This window comes from Moschus berezovskii, chromosome 2, assembly GCF_049115385.1.
Source record: "Moschus berezovskii isolate FMDL1 chromosome 2, NW_MosBer_1.0, whole genome shotgun sequence".
NCBI classification, from domain to species: Eukaryota; Metazoa; Chordata; class Mammalia; order Artiodactyla; family Moschidae; genus Moschus; species Moschus berezovskii.
In genome coordinates this window covers 2,634,825-2,653,089 of record NC_142461.1, presented here as the reverse complement: position 1 = coordinate 2,653,089, position 18,265 = coordinate 2,634,825, and the positions used below count along the sequence as shown (strand labels likewise).

General features: G+C 56.9%; 1 protein-coding gene across 1 annotated transcript in view; it reads left to right on the top strand.

The window, feature by feature from the left end:
• Nucleotides 1–237: 237 nt before the first annotated feature.
• Nucleotides 238–18,265, top strand: part of IFFO2 (intermediate filament family orphan 2) — a 47,369-nt gene continuing 29,341 nt past the window's right edge. Inside the window, exons 1-2 of the mRNA XM_055398833.2 lie at nt 238–844; nt 919–2,026. Of these exons, the coding sequence (XP_055254808.2) occupies nt 238–844; nt 919–2,026 (1,715 nt within the window). The remainder of the gene's footprint in view (nt 845–918; nt 2,027–18,265) is intronic.

The window sequence follows — 18,265 nt, the reverse complement described above, 5'->3', positions numbered from 1 at the left end:
GGAGACTGGGGAACTTGTCTTCTTAGCGTGGTAAATCTGGAAACAGATTTGAATGAGTGAATGAATGCGTCTGTGGGTCGGCGACGCCCTCTAGATCTGTTCTGCTCTCAAGCTGCCCCCCATGCTGTTGATGAAATGGCTCTGGGGCCAGCTGCATCTCAGCCTGTGCGCTGGTGGGGAGGTGATCATTCGGGGCCGGGGAGTGGTAGCAGCCCAGGCTGAGCTTGCAGGTGTCACATGCCGGAGGATCTCAGCTCAGTTTCCGTACGCAGGTCCCCAGCATCCGCGCGGTGCATCTTTGGGCCCGAGGACCAGCCGGCTCGGCATAGCCCAGGCCGATCTCGGGACGAGAGGCTGGGGCAAGCGGTGGAGGAGCCCTCCAGGGTCCACTGCGTGTGCGACGTGCCGGCGCAAGCGCGGCCTCATCCGGGGAAGGTCGATCGAGGCAGCGCCACGCTGGACTGGGGGTGGGTGCGAATGCACCTTCGGATGCTCTGGTCCCCAGCCCTTCCGGACCGAGGTCCCCCTCACTCCGCGGGAATCGGGGACCACGGGAGCTGGGGTGGCTGGAAGAAAGGGATAGCCTCCTTGGCAAAGACCGCGGGGGAGGAGACTCCCTGGCGGGGGAAGCGAGCGCTGCCGAGGCCGCCGGTCCCTTTAAGAGGCCGGGCTGGCTCTGCGGCGATCCCACCTGACCGCCTGCCTGGTGCAGTTCTGCGGGCCGTGTCCCCGGGCGAAGGATCGGAGCCGGGCCGGGCCACAGGACCCGGCGCAGGGGAGGGAGGGGTCCAGTCCGGAGCTGGGCGGGGCCTCCGGCGCCAGGAGCGCCGCAGAGGAAGGCACGGTGGGCGGGGCGAGACGAGGGGGCGGGGCCTCCGGCTCCGGGAGCGCCGCAGTGGTGGGCTGGGCGGGGTCTAGGGCGGGGCCTTCAGCCCCGGGAGCGCCGCAGAGGAAGGCGCGGTGGGCGGGGCGCGGCCGGGGGCGGGGCCTATGTCTGCAGTGGGCGGGGCCCGCCGCAGAGGGGCAGTGCCGGCGGAGAGTCCTCGGAGCGCGGCCGCCGCGGCGTCTCCACAGCGTCTCCGACAGCCCCCGGCGCCGGGACTTGCGACCCTCGCCGCTCGGTGCGAGCCTCCACTGCGGCCCGAGTCCCTTCCCTCGCCGCGGCGCCCACACCCGCGGGCGGCCCGGCTCGCCGTCATCGCGGAGGCCGCGTCTGGCGCGCGTCTGGAACCGCCCGGCCGGCCGCGCTGGATCCCGCGCCCTCCCTGGCCCGGCCGCGCCGGGAGCCCTGCCCGGAGCTGGAGCCGCACCTGGAGCCGCGGGCCCTGGGCCCTGAGCCGCGCGGCCGGCGCGTGGTGAACTCGCTGCTGTTCGGGGAGATGGCCTTGGCCTTCGGCTGCCCGCCGGGTGGCGGCGGCGGCGGGCCGGGGGGCTGCCCCGGCGGGGGCGGCGGCGGAGGCGGCGGGGCCGGGCCCGGGCCGTCGCCAGTGACGGCGGCGCTGCGGGACGACCTGGGCTCCAACATCCACCTCCTCAAGGGGCTCAACGTGCGCTTCCGCTGCTTCCTGGCCAAGGTGCACGAACTGGAGCGGCGCAACCGGCTGCTGGAGAAGCAGCTGGAGCAGCAGCAGAGCGAGCGCGAGCGGCGGCTGCGCTACAAGACCTTCTCCCGCGAGCAGGCCGTGCAGACCGGGCCGGAGCTGCTGCGGCCCCCGGCGCCCGGCGGCGGGCCGGGCAGCGGCGCGGCGGCCGGCGCCAACGCCAACCACGCCGCGGCCCTGGGCGGCCTGCCCCCCGGTGGCGGCTCGCACCCGCAGTACTACGGCCGCCTGCCCGGGACCATCTGGAGCTACACGCAGGTGCGGCGCACGGGCGGCGGCGGCGTGGAGACCGTGCAGGGCCCCGGAGTGTCGTGGGTGCACCCCGACGGCGTGGGCGTGCAGATCGACACCATCACGCCCGAGATCCGCGCGCTCTACAACGTGCTCGCCAAGGTGAAGCGCGAGCGCGACGAGTATAAGCGGAGGTGAGTGGGACCTCGCCCTGCCTCCCCTCACTCCCGGGTTGGGGGGTTGGGGGTTGTTCCGGTCTGGCGGCCCCGGAATGTGTGCGTTCCGGAGGGGCCGGGGTAGGGGGTGGGCGGCCAGCTGGTCCTAGCAGGTGGGGCTGGAAGCAGTGTTTGCGGACTTGGAAAACTCGGTTTTCTAGTTCCAAGGATGGCGACCGGTGCTGACTACCGTGGGGGACACCTCCGCTCCGTCACTGGACCAGGCACATTGTTTTCTAGTTGACATAATGACTGTAGGTGTGTTATGTGATGTCACCTAATCTTCATGGCAGCACGAAGTGGGGGGCATTCTTATCCTCATTTTGTAGACGAGAAAACCGAGGCAGGGATGCAAGTAACTTGCCTAAGGTGTCTTGGCTAATAGGTGCTGAAGCTGGGATGTGAGATACTCCTGGCCAGTCTGTCTTCCAACTTAGGTGTTTTCCCCAAGGATGTACAAAATGGGCTCCCCTCTGTCAATGGGTGAAAAGAAACAACTCTTAAGTAATCCATTAACTTTCTGTTTTTCCTTGAATTAAAAAAGAAAATCAAGTGTTTCAGAGTGCTTGGGTCTGTCCACTGGGGCCAGGGTCCGCTGTCTTGCTCCAGTTCTGTCATGTCCAGTTGGCTGGACTGGATAACCAGACCTACAGCAGACCGGCCCTGAGTTTTAGAAACACCTCCCTTCACCTCTCTTCTCCCTACCCTCAATTCTCATGGTTTTTTTGGACCCCCAACAAACTCAGCCCTAAAGACTGAGTTATCTACACAAGCAAAGATAACCTTACGCTGGAAGACTGGACAGTGAATGGACCCAGACCCCCAGATCTGGCTGGAGTGCGGCACAGACTGTCTGCTGAACTGGCTAGCACATTTCTGCCCAGCCCAGATTCCCAGCTGGGAAACTGACATTGTCTCCTGCCCGCAACCTGGCTGTCAGTTTTATCTCATTGGCCTTCTGATAAGAGGAGAGGGGTTTGTCTATAGCATCTCAGGAAGGGAGCAGGGCCCTCTGCTGTCCCAGGCATGGACAACTCTGTGTTGGGAACTGTGGCTCTGACCCCCAGGGCTTGGAGGATGCCCTGAGAAGCATCTTCCCTTCCACTCCTGTGTCCTGGTGCTCACAAGAGCACAGACAGCTGGCCGTGGGTCTCTTCCCTTTTCATCTCACCTGGGTGGGCTGGCCACTGGACAGGATTCAAGTGCCACTTCCAGCACCTGCCAGTGAGAACTTCTGGCTGAACTGAGTGGTCATTGAACTACTTGGAAGCCTGTTTACTTATCAGAGAAATGGGAATGATAAAATCCACCCACAGTTGTACAAGGGGCGAGTAGGCTGGTGGTGCTTTTTGGAAGGTGTGAAGTAATCAGATTGACGTTATTAAAGATGAGAGACTCTTTGTCAAGCTGTGAGGGGGCAGTTTTGCCCAGAGTCTCAGGTCTCCCATGCAGGGCCTGGCTTCCTGGGGGAATGTCTTGGATTCCATGGGGAGACAAGCTGCTCTCCTGGGCTGGTTGTCTCTCTGAAGGACTCGAGAATGGCCTGGTGCCTCGCCATGGGGAGTGCATCTCTCTGCCATGTGTGGGCAGCTTCACTGGGGTGGGGCAGGGGAACAGGCGCTTGCTCCTGATGGTGAAACTGGGAGGGCCCTTTGGTCTGCCACTGTTGATGGTGTCGTCATGCCCAAGGCTTGCGGGGTGTTTGTTTTATTGTGTGTGTGTGTGTGCTTTGCGGACCTGGCTTCTAGGGAGATGGAAACGCCGTGCCCAGGGAGATGGATTGGCATTGAGCAATGCCCAGTTCAAGTTGCACCCAGGGTGTGGGGTGTGATGTCAGCTTCTGGTGCTGCCCTGGAATGACATGGGCGCTGCTGAGACAGGTGGAGGGTGAGTGTGTCTCATTTCCCGCCCTTGTAGGGGGCGTGTGCACCTTCTCTTCTCCCATTTTTTTTTTTGGTGAATTAGGGAGATGCATCTTTTCTGAAGTTGATTCAGGGCTCAAGTGGGACTTTTGCCAAAGCATGTCTGCCTCCTCCTTTGAGCGAGCCTCAGTTTCCCTGTCTGTAAAGGTGAGAAGAGGGTGGGCTGGAACTGTCCCTGAAGCCCCAGGCTGCCTCAGAGATGCCTTAGGCATTCCTTGAATGTTAAATAAAAATTCACGTTTAAAAAAATGTCAAATGGTCATGAAAATATGCTCACTCACTTTTGAGTTCTTACTGTTAACTCTTGGAAGTCAACTTAACATTGATTTGTTGGTTCAGAGTCAAGTTAGAGCCACCCCCGCCTTCTCTTCGTTGGAAGAATATTCTGAGATCACAAAGCAAACTGCTAAAAGCTGGTCCCATTTGTAGCTACTAATCTGTGTGAGTAAGGATTTTCCTGATACTCTGCAGCCCAAACCAGAGACAGAATTAAACCGAAGGTGGATCCGTCAACCATAATCCTAGTTCTAAGTGTTAACAGACCAAAATGGGCTCATCAGCCTCAAGGACTGGTAACTGTTTTCTCACTGAGCCTACAGTACAGATTCATACAAATAGCATTCGTATTTATTTGTTTCTTTATTTGGGTTTCTCATAAGGATTTTCTTTTGGGAAGAGGGCAGGCATATGAACAACCTTTTTGAAAAGCGTTAAGAACCACTGGACTAGATGATCTTCAAGAGTCTTCCCAGCCTTGACAATGTGTAAATCTGAGTTTGAACTCCTAGCCCACTTCTGATCTCATGTTCATAAGAGAATGAGACCAGCGTGTTCACCTGGGCTCTTGGCCACTGAAGGCTTCAGTTCCTTCCAGGATGTCTAGCATGAGGTCCCAAGAGGTGACCAAAAGAAAGAGCCTGTCCTGGGGAAGGAAAGTTTCTGGAGTTTCCCCTGTCCACCTGGAGGAACTCGCAGCCTTGGAGATGCTCTTCTGCCTCTCCAAAGGGCAACCTTGGTTGTGTAGCTCAGTGTTTTCCAAGCTGGGAACTTTTGGGGTTCTACCTCCATGAGCTGCGGCCACAGTCATGTGTCACCGTCTATATTATTATTTTTGTAAAATATTTTAAACAGCTTTGTTGTTGTTGCTAAGTCGTGTCTGACTCTTTGTGACCCCATGGACCGCAGCACTCCAGGTTTCCCTGGCCTTCACTATCTCCTGGAGTTTGCTCAGACTCATGTCCATTGAGTCAGTGATGCCATCCAACCATCTCATCCTCTGTCGTCCCCTTCTCATCCTGCCTTCAGTCTTTCACAGAATCAGGGTCTTTTCCAGTGAGTTGGCTTTTCCCATCAGGTGGCCAAAATATTGGAGCTTCAGCTTCAGCATCAGTCCTTCAAATGAATATTCAGAATTGATTTCTTTTAGGATTGACTAGTTTGATCTCCTTGCTCTCCAAGGGACCCTCAAGAGTCTTCTGCAGCACCACAGTTTGAAAGTGTCAATTCTTCAGTGCTCAGGCCTTCTTTATGGTCCAACTCTCATATCCATACATGACTACTAGAGAAACCATAGCTTTGACTAGATGGACCTTTGTCAGCAAAGTGATGTCTCTGCTTTTTAATGTGCTGTCTAGGTTGGTCACAGCTTTTCTTTCAAGGAGCAAGTGTCTTTTAACTTCATGGCTGCAGTCATTGTCTGCAGTGATTTTGGACCCTCGGAAAGTAAAATCTGCCATTGCTTCCACTTTTTCCCCTTCTGTTTGCCATGAAGTGATGGGACCACAGATGCTGTGATCTTAGTTTTTTGAGCGTTAAATCTTCAGCCAGCTTTATTGAGGTATAATGTGCGTATCACAGAATTCTCCCGTTGTACACATACAGTTCAGTGATTTTTAGTCAGACCGTCGAGCTGTGCAACTATCAGCGCACTCCAGCTTTAGAACCCTCGCATCATCTCAGAAAGATCTTTCTTGCACCTCTACAGTGAAGCCCGCTTCTACTCCAGACCAGGCGGCCACCGACCTGCTTTCTGTTTCTGCAGACTTTTCATCCAAATGGGGTCACGCAGTCCGTCGTCTTTTGTGGCTGGCTTCTTTCACTCAGATGATGTTTGTGAGGTTCATCCGCGCTGCAGCTTGTGCCAGCAGTACATTCCTTTGTAATGCTGAATAATTTTCCGCCATGTGGGTAGACCGCATTTTGTTTACCCACTCGTATAGTCAATAAAATGTAAATTTAAAAAGTCAACTTTCGTGTGCCACCGCACATGATCTCTTGTGTGTCAGTGGTACAGGATCTGTGTTTTGGAAACGCCTACCCAAACCAGAGCCCCTGGCCTGGGCTCACCCTGTTCACTCCTGCTTTGATTCCCCCTTGGGCCAATCAGCTCCGAGCTCTTCACCATGAGAGAAGTGTGCTCACTGAAACCATGGCTGACAAGGTTGTCAAGTGTTGATCTGGAAACCAAAACAAACATTTCTGCCCTGTCACCACACAGTGTCACCGAAGTATCCTGTTCTGAGTTTGCAGGCTGGGGGCCTTTCCCTGGGAGATTCCTGCCGAATCTAGCTGAGCTTTAGACAGGCAGAGGGTTTTCAGAATGGGCATCCTAGGGACCCAGACTCCAGTGCCTGGAGTCTCCAGACCCCACTCTGCGTGAGCCACTGTGTGACCTCGGGCCAGTCGCTGCTCTTCCTGGGCTGTAGGTCTTCTATACCCAGCAGGCTTCCTATGGGCCATCCCTCCCAGTTCGCTCTGCGTTTCTGTTTCTTGGAGGGGTCCAAGTCAGGGCTGCTCTTTCTGCCTCCTGGGAGGGCAGGCGGCCTTGATCTGTTCCCGGCCTCCAGCGCTCCGGCCCTAGGCCCAGCGTGGTTTGGACCGGACTGGTTTTGCTCCCAGCCCTTGCACGTTGGTGTCTGTACCCGTCACTCCAGTCTGCCTGGAGTCTTGGTTTGTTTTCACTGGAGCTTTGTTTGAGGTCCCGGAGGACCACGGTGATCCTTCAGCCTAGTGGTTTCCAGGTTCGCTCTTTGGAGCCCTGGGATCTGGAGCGGGGTGCTGTGTGCGGCGATTTGGGGGACAGCCGGTGGCAGACCACCTAAGATTTCACCCCCATCAACCACAGCAGCTCCGTTTTCATGGCTCTCAAATTGATCTTCTGAGGGAGAGTCGTTTGGAAACCAAGCATTTTACAGTTTAGCAGAAAAGAAAGAAATTGCTGATTCAGTGGAAATTTAGAGACGGGGAAACTGAGGCCCAGAGGCAGCTGACCCACAAAGACGGGCTGAACGTCTGTCATGGAAAGTTTTGTTTCCTGCTCCGAGGCTATGCCTGAACATTTGCCTTCTGTAGGGACTTGGCAGAATGCTCTCCACGTTTTTATGTGTCTGCCTTTAAGCATTTTTTAAAAAGCTACTTTCGGGGATGGGAGGGACTTTTGTAACAGCTATTTCTGATCTTGAGCCGGAAGGGGCTGGGCTGTCAGCCCAAATGCAGAGCTCCAGAAAGGGGCTGGGGGTGGGTCCGCTGCACTGTCCCTTGTCTTTTTGCCATCACGCCCTGGGAGGTTCTTGGGCAGGAGGGTGCTGGCCCCCGAGTGCCCCAAAGCCACACGACTGCTCCGGAAAGCTGCTCAGAGGGCTTCTTTCCCTGCACTTCCATTGTTTCTGAAGCCGCTGCGGATACAACTTCTTTATTTCTGATTGTCCCGGTGGGGGAGGGGGCAGCTGTGGCTGGAGGAAGCATGGATCGAATCCCAGCTCTCCCAGTCTCAGCGTGACTGTGGGCAGTTGCTTGGCCCCTCTGAGCTGCCTGGCCCACTGCTATCTGTGAAAGAGGGAGACTAACTCCCCTAGAGGTCGGAAGGGGGTAAGTCAGCACCTGAGTTAAGCACAGGAGGCTCCCGGGACATCCCCCATCCCAGAGCACACCCCCTCCCCCCTCCCCACCCCCCTGCAATATCTGTTCCTTTCATTTTACAAGGGTTTCTCGGTGCGGTGCTGGGTGCCCGGCACATCCATTTCAGGACACTCGTCCTCTCTGTCCCCTGGAAGGCGCCGGAGATGGTGCTGGGGGCGGAGGGAGAAAGGCTGCTTCTTTGTCCAGCGTCTGAGGACGCTGTTCTTCCTACTCTTACTGGTTGATTTGTGTCTCCGGAAATCTCTGGCCACCCCTGCCCTTTCTCCCAGCCTCCTTTAAAAGAAACACACAAACCGCGCTCCATTTAGCTCCTTTGTCTTCCAGCATCTCTTGGTTTGGCTGGCAGGCTCTCTGGGGACAAATTTGGGAGGGATTTTCAGAGCCTTAGGCTAGAATAAAGGGAATGAGGTCCTAGAAAAGTAAAGGAAACAGGAAGCAGGGAGACAGCTGACGCTGAAGATTCCTTCTCCCAGGAATTCGAGGCGGGGCTTTTTCCTTGGCCGCCGGATGCAGGGCCCCTGAGCCACACACACACACACACACACACACACACGCACACACACACGCACGCGCGCACGCTCATGCACACGCTCATGCACACATGCGCTGTCAGGCTATCTCTCCAGGCCCGTGCCTGCATCTCCACACGTGTCAGGATTTGAAGGACACAGAAGGGTAGACCCAGAGTTTGCACACGTCCTTTGCCGCCAGGAAATGAGTGGACTTCCAGGGGAATTGATCTGAACCGCGCCGTGAGGCAGTGATGGCAGAGGCCATGGACGTTGCCCGTGGAGTCCTGGCTTTTGATCCCATTGATGCGCTGCAGCCGAGCGCTCAGGTTATTTCCCAGGTCACAGATGGCTGCAGGCGCACGGCAGGGAGGGAGGCAGCCCTGTTGTTCCCCGGGCTCTCCCCTGACCTTCCGTCGGGCATTCCTGAGCGCCCACTGCCTCCCCTGGCACAGCACCCTCCACCCTGAGCTGTAGCTGCCTGTGACATAGCTGCCTGGGACGTGTCTGCCCCTTCCACCGACTGTAAGCTCTGCGGGGGCCGGCTCCAGGTCTGCCCTCTTCATCTTGTACACACAGAGCCAAGCCAGGGTCTGGCCGGAGTCCATGCTTAGCATGTATTTATGCAGTGAGGGAGGCTCTGTGTGCCTGGCTGCTGCGTGCTGGTAGGCCCCAGTGGGTCTGCGTGGATACGGGTGACCAACATACATGGACTCTATATCTGGCAGACTTGCGCTTTGTCGAGCAAAAGGTCTGGACCTGGAGTCAGGAGACCAGGACTCTGGTCCTGATAGATCATTTCAACAAGTTTGAATGAAAACCCATCTACTGATGCCAAATGCTAGGCCCCCAGCACAGGATATAAAAACTGGGCTTTCCCTTTGCCTCCCTGAATCATATTTCTCATCTGGAAAAGGGGGTTGCTGAAATCTGTGTCCCAACACCGTAGGACAGTCCACAGGCTCACATGGCTACAGCATGTTGGAGAGGTGAGGTTCCAAGAATTATATGGCCAGATTTCACAGGATGGAAGGGTGGGTGCCCTAAGGGGTGGGTAGTGCTAGCTTTGTGAGGTGGGCAAAAGTCAAGAACCAGGCTGGGCCCTGGGGAGAGGGTGGTCCCTGACCTTGCTGGCAGCATCTGGGGGTGGTGCAGCCTCTGGGCGTGACTGGCCATGAGGTGCTTAGAAGATTCTAGGCCAGAAACGAGGCTGGTAAAGGTTGCTGATGCCTGCCAGGGCAGTGCCCTCCCACCCTCAGTGGGCACCCCTGCTTGGCTTCCTGGGCAGGATGTGGTTTTATACCCTAGTTCCTGGTACAAGAGTAATTGTCATTCAGTACTAAACCTGGCAAATGCTGCTAGTTCCCTCCAGGGGCTGTGGCCTGGCTGAGCCCCCCAGGGTGTGGCAGGCGGCAGCTAGAGCTGCCCAGGGGCCCAGGGGGCACTGTGGTCATGGTCCTGGTTTACCTGTGCTGTGAGCTAAGCTTCCCGTTGCCCACATGGCAAAGGGGACCACGGAAAGACTGGTGTCTCTGTAACTTTCCTAGAGTGACCTGGATTCTGTGCATGCTGTTTAATCTCTTGTACCTTGATGAATTGCTCTGTAAAATGGGGATAAGATTTCTTATGAGTTCTGCTCCCCAGGGTTGATGTAAAAATCAGTTGAAACCGTGGGATGTGGGAACATTGGCCAAAAGGTTTAAAATAAATCATAATGAGTTAATCGCCATCATTGACTGAATACATGCTATGTGCTAAGCCTTGTGATGAAATCTTTAAATAAGTGAGATTTATTTATTAGAGCCATCCCAAGAAGTGGGAATTGATTACTGTTCATTTTATGGATGGGAGGTTCAGAAGGGTGAAGACATCTGCCCCAGATCTCAAAGGAGGGTAGCCTGGGTCTCCAGACCCCAGGTTGAGGCTCCTACCCGGGAAGATGCAGGCTGAAGGCTGGTGAAGCTGGCAAAGGGTGGCGGAGGCAGGCGGGAGGTGGGCTGAGGTGTGGGTCTGCCCGATGCCTGACAGTATCGCTGCGGCAGGTGGCAGAACAGGAGGTGGCTGCCACGCGGGAAGGCTTCCTGCTGTGACTTTAGAGTAAGTATTTTCTTGTGAAGCCAGTGAATCACTGCCAGGGGCAAGCAGCTGAGCCTCCCGGGCCGCCTTGGTGGGCGGTCCAGCCCCGCTGCTCGCTGAGGACCGGGCTCTGGGTTAGGGGAGAGTTCCCAGTTGGCATACCCAGGTGGGTGGGGAAGGAGGGAGGGAGAGTGAGCAGGGAGCACGAATCGCTACCTGCCGAGCGCTGCCCATGTGGTCTGATTTAAACCTTGTGACCGCCCTCCACGATGGAGGCTGAGGATCGGAAAGGACAATTCACTTGCCGAGCCAGGGCAGGATTCGGGGCTTACACTCTAGGTTAATGCTCCGCTTGTCATGCCCAGCACCTCAGGGCCCCCTGGGCAGGGGGCAGGGGCCCTCCCTGCCTGATGACAAGCGGGAGAGGGCAGCGGGCATTCCGGTGGCCGGAGGGAAGCCGGCCAGGGCCCTGAGCTCAGGTCTGACTTCTGCTTTCAGTGGGTGCTGTGAACTTCGCCAGGGAATGGGGAACTTGTTACAGTCATCCCGTGTCTCTTGGTGGGGAAGATGAGACTGCTGGGTATGGGTGTCCTAGAAGCCGGAGTTCTGTTCTCTGGACAGTGTCTGGGCAGCCGCCTTGTGCCAGGCCCCGTGCTGGGCACTGGGGTGAAGCATACACAGCCCCTCACCTCAGCAGCCCAGAGTCTGGGGAACCAGGCAAATGGGACAATAGCACGTGGCAAATCCCTGCCCAAATAGTGCCTGTGCAGACTGTGGGCACGGTAAACAGTAATTAATTAGTTAAAAAATATTTCTATACCATTTACACTCTGCCAGGCGCTATTCAAAGCAGTTTAATTCATGGAACCTCATAATAACCCTATGAGTTGCGTACTGTCAGTGGCCCATTTTAGAGATGCTGAAACTGAGACCCTGAGGGCCAAGACAGGAAGCAGCAAGCCAAGATTCGAACCCAGGAAGTCAGGCTCCAGACCCAACCTCTTACCCTTTCTGGTACCCAGGAAGGGACATATCGATTGCAGGCAGCTTTCCTGCTCTGAGCCTCAGTTTTCCCTGCTGTGAAATGGGGGTAATAAACCTGGCTTCACGAGGCTGTTTGGCGGATTAAACCAAGTGACACCTGTGGCAGCATTTTATGAATTGTCGCGGGCTGTGCCTGTGATGACTGACTGTGCCCGGAGGCCCTGGGCCCAGACCCACACTGCTGTTTCTTCTCCAGCTTGCCGGGCAACCAGGGGCTGCTTGAAGTTCCGTGAAAGGTCTTGTCCTTCCCTTGCCTTAATAGCACATCTTCCTTGGTCGCAAGTCAAGCTGGGATGGGGTTCTGGACAAAACCTTTGAAACGAAACAGCTCGGAGCAGAGCCTTTGTGCGTGGCTTGGAGGTCGGGGAGAGAGGAGTCCAAGAGTGTTTCCAATGCGTATCAGCCCCGTGACCTTGAGGGAGACCTTGATTTCTTATCTGCAAAGTGAGGACCACTAGCCCTATTGCAGGAGTGGCGAGAGAAAGGGAAGGCGGTGACAGCGCTGAGGCACGGGCTGCTGTTGTGACGACTCTCAGCGAGGCTGGGGGCTCTGTGGAGAGGAGCGGGGGGCACTCGGGGGGCACTGGGGCCCTGGCCTGGGCCGCGCCGGGCAGGGGCTGTCTCCGAGCTGGCTCCAAGATGCTTGCTCAGCACTCTCCGACTTGCGTGCTCCGACTTCGGAATGTGCTCCTGCACACAGCCCCTCGCTCGTCTGCTGCTCAATGGAGAGACACCGCCGCAGTGGAGACACTGCCTCCCACCCTCTTAATTGGCCACTTTTATTACTCGGGTTATTTAAGAAGCTTCCTGGCTCGCTGCCGCCTGTTGGCCATCTGGGGGGAGGGGAAGAGCTGCTGGTCTAAGTGGACCTTGTGAAATTCCCCGGCAGACAGGCTCCTCTCTGGGCAGGCTCAGGACATCTTCCCAGGACCCGTGGGCACCCCCGATTTGCCCTGGCCAGCTGTTGTGATGGGTGGAAGGCCATCTGAGGAAGGGGAGGAGACCGAGACCAGAATCAGTGTGGGGAAAGCACGTTGCAAGGTCAGAATGCTGGACCAGAGAGGACCCTGGTGGGACTCTGTCCTGCCTGAAACCCAGCGATTCTGGAAGGCAGCTGAGCCACCTTAAGGCCAGTCAAGGAGGGCTTCCTGGAGGAGGCAGCAGCCGAGTTATGTTCGGAAGGTCGAGTAAGAGGCACAGGGTGCTGGGGGTGGAGAGAGTGGTTTGTGCAGAGGCGCGAGCCGAAAGGGCCGGGCAGGTGGCGCCGGCGGCCGGCTCGCTCCTCCCTGCCCTCTCGGGGCCCTCTGGGCTCTCTCTGTTCCGTTCTGCTGCCTCCATCCTCTCCCCTCTCTCCTCCTCCTCTTTTGGTCTCTCACCTGTTCCGATGCCAGGCCCGGGCCCGGGCTTTTTGCCTCCTGCGAGGCTCCGTGAGCCTGTGTGTCTGTGAGCATGCGGCCGGGAGCCTGTGTCTGTCCCCAGTGCACGTGGAGCACCCGAGGCCAGGACCCCACCTCTGTTTACCCCGCACCCCACGCACTGTGGGGCTAGGGTCTTGACGTCACGGTGGGGGCAGAGGAGGTCGGTGAGAGCGAGCTGCAGGGTTAGAGGTCACTGCCGTCCTGGGGGCCGCAGCATCCCCGGCCTAGGATTCCACGCGGTTCTCGATGTGGTTTGGGGGTGTGGGGACTCGGCGGCTCACTAACCCTCCCAGCTGACTACCCTCCCTCACACCTTCCTCTTACCTCCTGGTGGGCCCAGCGGGTTTGAGGCTCTCTCTGAGATCATCTAGTCCCTTCCCCTGCTTCCAGGAGACGTCGTTCTCCTGTCATTGCAGATAACTAGATGTGCCTGCTGTCTTTTCAAGAAGACCTTCTGCGAGTTCATCCCTCAGCGTTGCATCTTTTTCTCTCTTTCCCACCTAAATGCCCGTGGCCATTTTACAGATGAGAAAACTGAGGCCCGGAGAAGGAGAGCAGCTCTCCTGAGGTCACATAGCACAGTAGGCGCTAGAACCCAGTCCCCTAAACAGGGTTTGTTTGAAACCCTTGGGCTAAGGGGTCCTTCTGGACGCTTCTGGTCCTTTAAGGAGGGGTTTGGAAAACTCCCAGAGGTCAGAGAGCTTAGAGTGAAGAGGTCTTGGAGCCTGTCGAGGTGGCGCCCACAGGGACCAAATGAACCCTGCCTCTTGGCTGGACAGCTGGGTCCCCAGTGCTGCAGAGCTGCACAGGAGATATCCGAGGTTGTCTTGGATTTGTCTCCTTGTAACAGGACGCACCTCCCTAAACTCGGCCTGGCGCTGGCGTCTTGGGCTGTTGACTGGCCTTCTGACCCTGTCTGCCAGCTGTGTGCTCTGCTGTGCGTTTCTCTGTGCCTCGGTTTCCTCTGGTATAAAATGGGATGGCGAGATCCACAGCACTGTTGATGAGCCTGGCCCAGTGAGGGCCATTCCTGTCCCCTCTTCTCTGGGGTGAGCCCTGGAGTTGGAGGTCTGAAGGCTTTGCCCGTAGTGAGGAACTGGGTGAACTGTAAAGGCTGATCCCCCAGTCCCCACAAAGACCATGTTTCTTGAGTCCGCAGTCTGGGGCTATGCCCTAACAAATAGTATGTTTGGACGTTTATACAATTTTCTATGGAAAATCTTAATATTACATTCAACTGGTTTTACACTTGCCTTTAAATAAAATACTGACGTTTACAACATTAGGGCTCATTCATGTTGGCAGACAGGCTGGCGCTCCTCAGGCTGCAGACAAGCCAGGATTAACCTGATGCTGAGTTCAGGGGATCCCTAATTTACAGCTTGTTCCATTCTGGGCCTTGAGGCGTAATGCATCCATTGTTGTTCCGTCATTGACTCATGTCTGATGCCTTGTGACCCCATGGACCGCGGCGTACCAGGCTTCCCTGTCCCTCACTATCTCCTGGAGTTTGCTCAGTGGTGGCATCCAGCCATCCCATCCTCTGTCGTCCTCTTCTCCTCCCACCTTCCGTCTTTCCCAGCATCAGGGTCTTTCCCAATGACTCGGCTCTTCCTATCAGGTGACCAGAGTATTGGAGCCTCAGCTTCAGCATCAGTCCTTCCAATGAATATTCCGGGTTGATCCACAGGGATTTAAAAAGGAATGATTTGTTCCCTCTTCCTTGGTTACACTGTCAGCCTGTGATCAGGGCTTTCACTTAGGTGGGAGCTCTGATCCTGGAGTGGGACTGCCTGGGTTTCGCATCACCACCCCAGGCCTCAGTTTTCTCATCTGTTAAATGGGGCTGACAGCCTTAGCTCGTGGTTGTAATGAGGCTTCAGTGCGGTGGGCCACACCGCGGGCCGAGTGTGGTGCAGACCCCTGAGCTGCTATTGCTGTGTCTCTGTCTCAGCGCAGCCCTGCCTCCCCAGCCCCCAGGCCCCACACAATGAGCACAGACTTGGCCCTCGCGCTTCCGCTTCCGGCTGCAGAGTGGCCTTTGTGTTTAGAGCACTTCCCTTCCCCAGCCCATGGCGAGGAGGAGGTCACATCCCCGTCCTCCCCAGCAGGCTGTCGGCAGAGGGTCACTGTAGGGTATGGCCTGGCCCCCGAGGCTGCGGCCAGCACGGTGTGTTGCCTGGACCCTGAGGCTCCCAGGGGCCTTGTTGGAGGGTGGTCTTGAACGGGGAGTCCCTCTCTGTCCTTGCCTCCAAGTCCCAGCAGCCTTGATGCGGAGGCGGCCTCAGGAGGTCTCAGCCCTGTCCTGAGGTCTCCTCGTGTGGACGGGCAGAGCTAGAATTTGAACCTGAAGCTGGTGGACTCTTCTAGTCTCAGCCCGGACTCAGTCTCCCAGGCTGAGGAATGGGCACACGTTTTCCTAGCCCCGGCCCTTGGCCTGAGATACAGGGGACGGGGGTCAAGTCCTGTCTTGCACCTCAGGGGGCACTGGGCAGCTGTTCCTTCTTAAAGCCATGGGAAGGTGGCTTCCAGGTTCTTGTGAGCCCACAGGCTGTCTCTGCCAGGGCTTGTGGTTGACGCCCTCACTTCCAGACCTTTGCAGAGGGGTGATGTTGAAGGCTGTCCTGGCATTGGTTGCCCAGGGTTGACGTCAAGGCAGCCGGTTTAGGGTTTCATCTCTGAGACAAAGGCTGCTTTGTAGCTTCTGCTGGGCTTAAGTCCTGGCTATCACCCGCCCCCAAGGTGGGAAACGAGGTGGAAGGGATCACAGAGCCCAAGCAGAGAAGCCCTGGGAGGCTCAGGTCGTCCTCACCTCCTCCCAGAAGGAAGCCAGGATCTTGGAACCCCGTAATATTCCCCTCGTGGTTCCCCGAGAGCGTCCCGTGTGGCTGATACAGTTTAAAACTTCACAGCCATTTTTTTTTTTTTTTTTTTTTACTGCACAAGATTCTTAAACTTCACAAGACTCTTGAAGGGTGGATGTGGTTGTGCCCACTCTACAGGTGGGGAAACCGATTCTTTTCAGGTGAAGTGACTTGTCACTTGCCACGGCCAGAAAAGGGGCAGAGCTGGTGTGTGAGCTTGGGTCTTAGAGGATCGTCACTGGGCTTCCACCACTGTCCAGCCTTGTTCCAGACCCAGCTTTGGGAGGGTGCTTCAGGAGGTGGAGGCGCCCCGGGGGGAGACAGAAGCAGATAGGTCTCGTGGCTTTTGGGAACCGGAGCCTCCATTCTCAAGATTCAGACTTGGCTCCCAGTGCTTGGCGCCTGCTGCATATTTAAGTATGTGTGTGTAGGTGTGTGCACCTCTGCGTACAAATTAGAGAAGTGGGACTGGATGCTGGGAGGCCCGTGTCCTGGGAAGGCGGCTCCAGGGAGGCCTTGAGGGCAAGAGAAGGAATCAGCATCAGACACTGAATGAAGACCTTCTGCTCTTCTTTTTCAGGAACTCCTCCACTTAATCATCCATCCGCCCTTCCGTCCATCCATCCACTATCCATTCATCCATCCATCATCCATCCATCCATCCACCCACCCTTTCATCCGTCCATCCATTTACCCATCCATCCATCCATCATCTGTTTATCCATCCCTCCATCCATCCATCAGCTGTCTCTCTGTCCCTCCACCCATCCTTGCATTCATCCGTCCATCCCTTCTTCCCTCCATCCATCCGCCCCCTGTCTACTCATCCGTCCCTTCATCCATCCATCCACCATTTTTAGAGTGCTTGTGCTTGGCCCTATACTTGGCTTCTGGGGATGATGGCAGACTCCTATCCTTAGGGAGTTCACCAAATGACTGTTAAATCAGAGCTGCAAGAGTCCTTAGAGATGTTTGATTTTTCCCCCAGCACACACTTTTCAGAGGGGTAGTCAGTTGCTGAAGGTTATACCCAACGTTGGTGGCAGACTTGGACTCGGAGCCACGTCTGTGGACCCCGGTCCCATGTTCTTGCATCTCTGCTGTGCTGACGGGTGGCTCCACTCCTGGCTGGCAGCCCTCTGGCCCTGTCCTTCCCTCCTCGGCTGTTTTGATGCGTTCTTGGGCTTTTCTCAAGTCCTCTGCAGCCTCTATCCTGAGATGCTGGTTGGAACGGCATGCAGGCCCCAGGCCGCAGCTGAACTGGCTTTGTCGTGCCCTGAGATGACTCCATTGTCCATTCGGGACATCAGGTTGGCTGGGCACCCCAGTGCAGAGACTCTGAGGCCCTGCTTTGCTGTGGAGACTGGCTTGCTGTCTGCAGAGGGTCTCTAGCGGTCATCTGTTCCTCTCTGGCCTTGAGGATAGGACCTCTGCAAATCCCATTGGAGATTTTACTGCCTGGGAAGGACATTCCAGAGCCTTCCTCTCGGGGCATCTTCTGTAATCGCATCCTGGTAGCCTCTTCCGTTGGGAAACCCTTCTTGGTCTCTGGCCCAGATCCCGCGTGCTGCGTTTCTGCTTGTGTAGCCTTCGGTCCAGTAGGGAGTTGGGTGGGACACCGCCTGGTGAAGACCCTCCGCACTTTCTGCTTCAGCCCCTCTGAATCCCAGAAGCTTCCTTTCTTCCTGCCTGAAGTCCTCTTGACTCGTGCCCGCGCTCTGGTCGTGGCTGGGACGTGCTCTTGGTGGAGAAAGGGCCTGACTGGTCCCTCTAGGATTCCACGAGTTCCTGGGGGTGGGGAGGGGAGGAAGTACATTCCTTCTCCTGGAGTCATTGCGCCCTCTGAGCAGAGAGTGGCCCTGGAGCCCGGGGTCCTCCCAGGCCCACCTTTCCTGATGGGACGACTGAGACCCAGAGAGGCTGAGCAGCGTGAGCCGCCATCGGTCAGACTGCTGGGCGCGGGCCTCCTCCTTCGCAAGCCAGTGCTGTTTCTGGGCGATTGAGTCGGGGAGTGGGTTTTTCTGCCTGATTAAGGTAGCTGACAGCCTTCGGACCTAGCAGTCTCTGCCCGGATGGGCGTCCTGGAAGCAAGGCAGCTGGCTCCACGGGGCTCCCCAGCCAGGATCCAGCACCCTCCTGCCCGCCCTCTGGATTGGCAGACTCCTGGCGGGCCAGGCCTGCCTTAGAGCCGAGTGGTGGGACCTCCTCCACTCCCATCTCCCCTGTGGCTCCCTTTCACTCCACAGCCTCTCTGACTCCCGTTTAGTGAGCCTCTCCCTGGGAGGCCCCTCACCTCCAAGGGTGGAGGGCAGGAGGCCTGACTGTTATGGACAGTGATTAGGGGTCAAAGGGATGCCGAGTCCCGTGGCCGGGGCAGGAAGGGGTTAAGAGCCCTGCCTGCTGGGGCAGGACTCCCAGCTGGTGTCCTGGTCCCTTAAAGCAGCCAGGCCATCTGGCTTGGCAGACG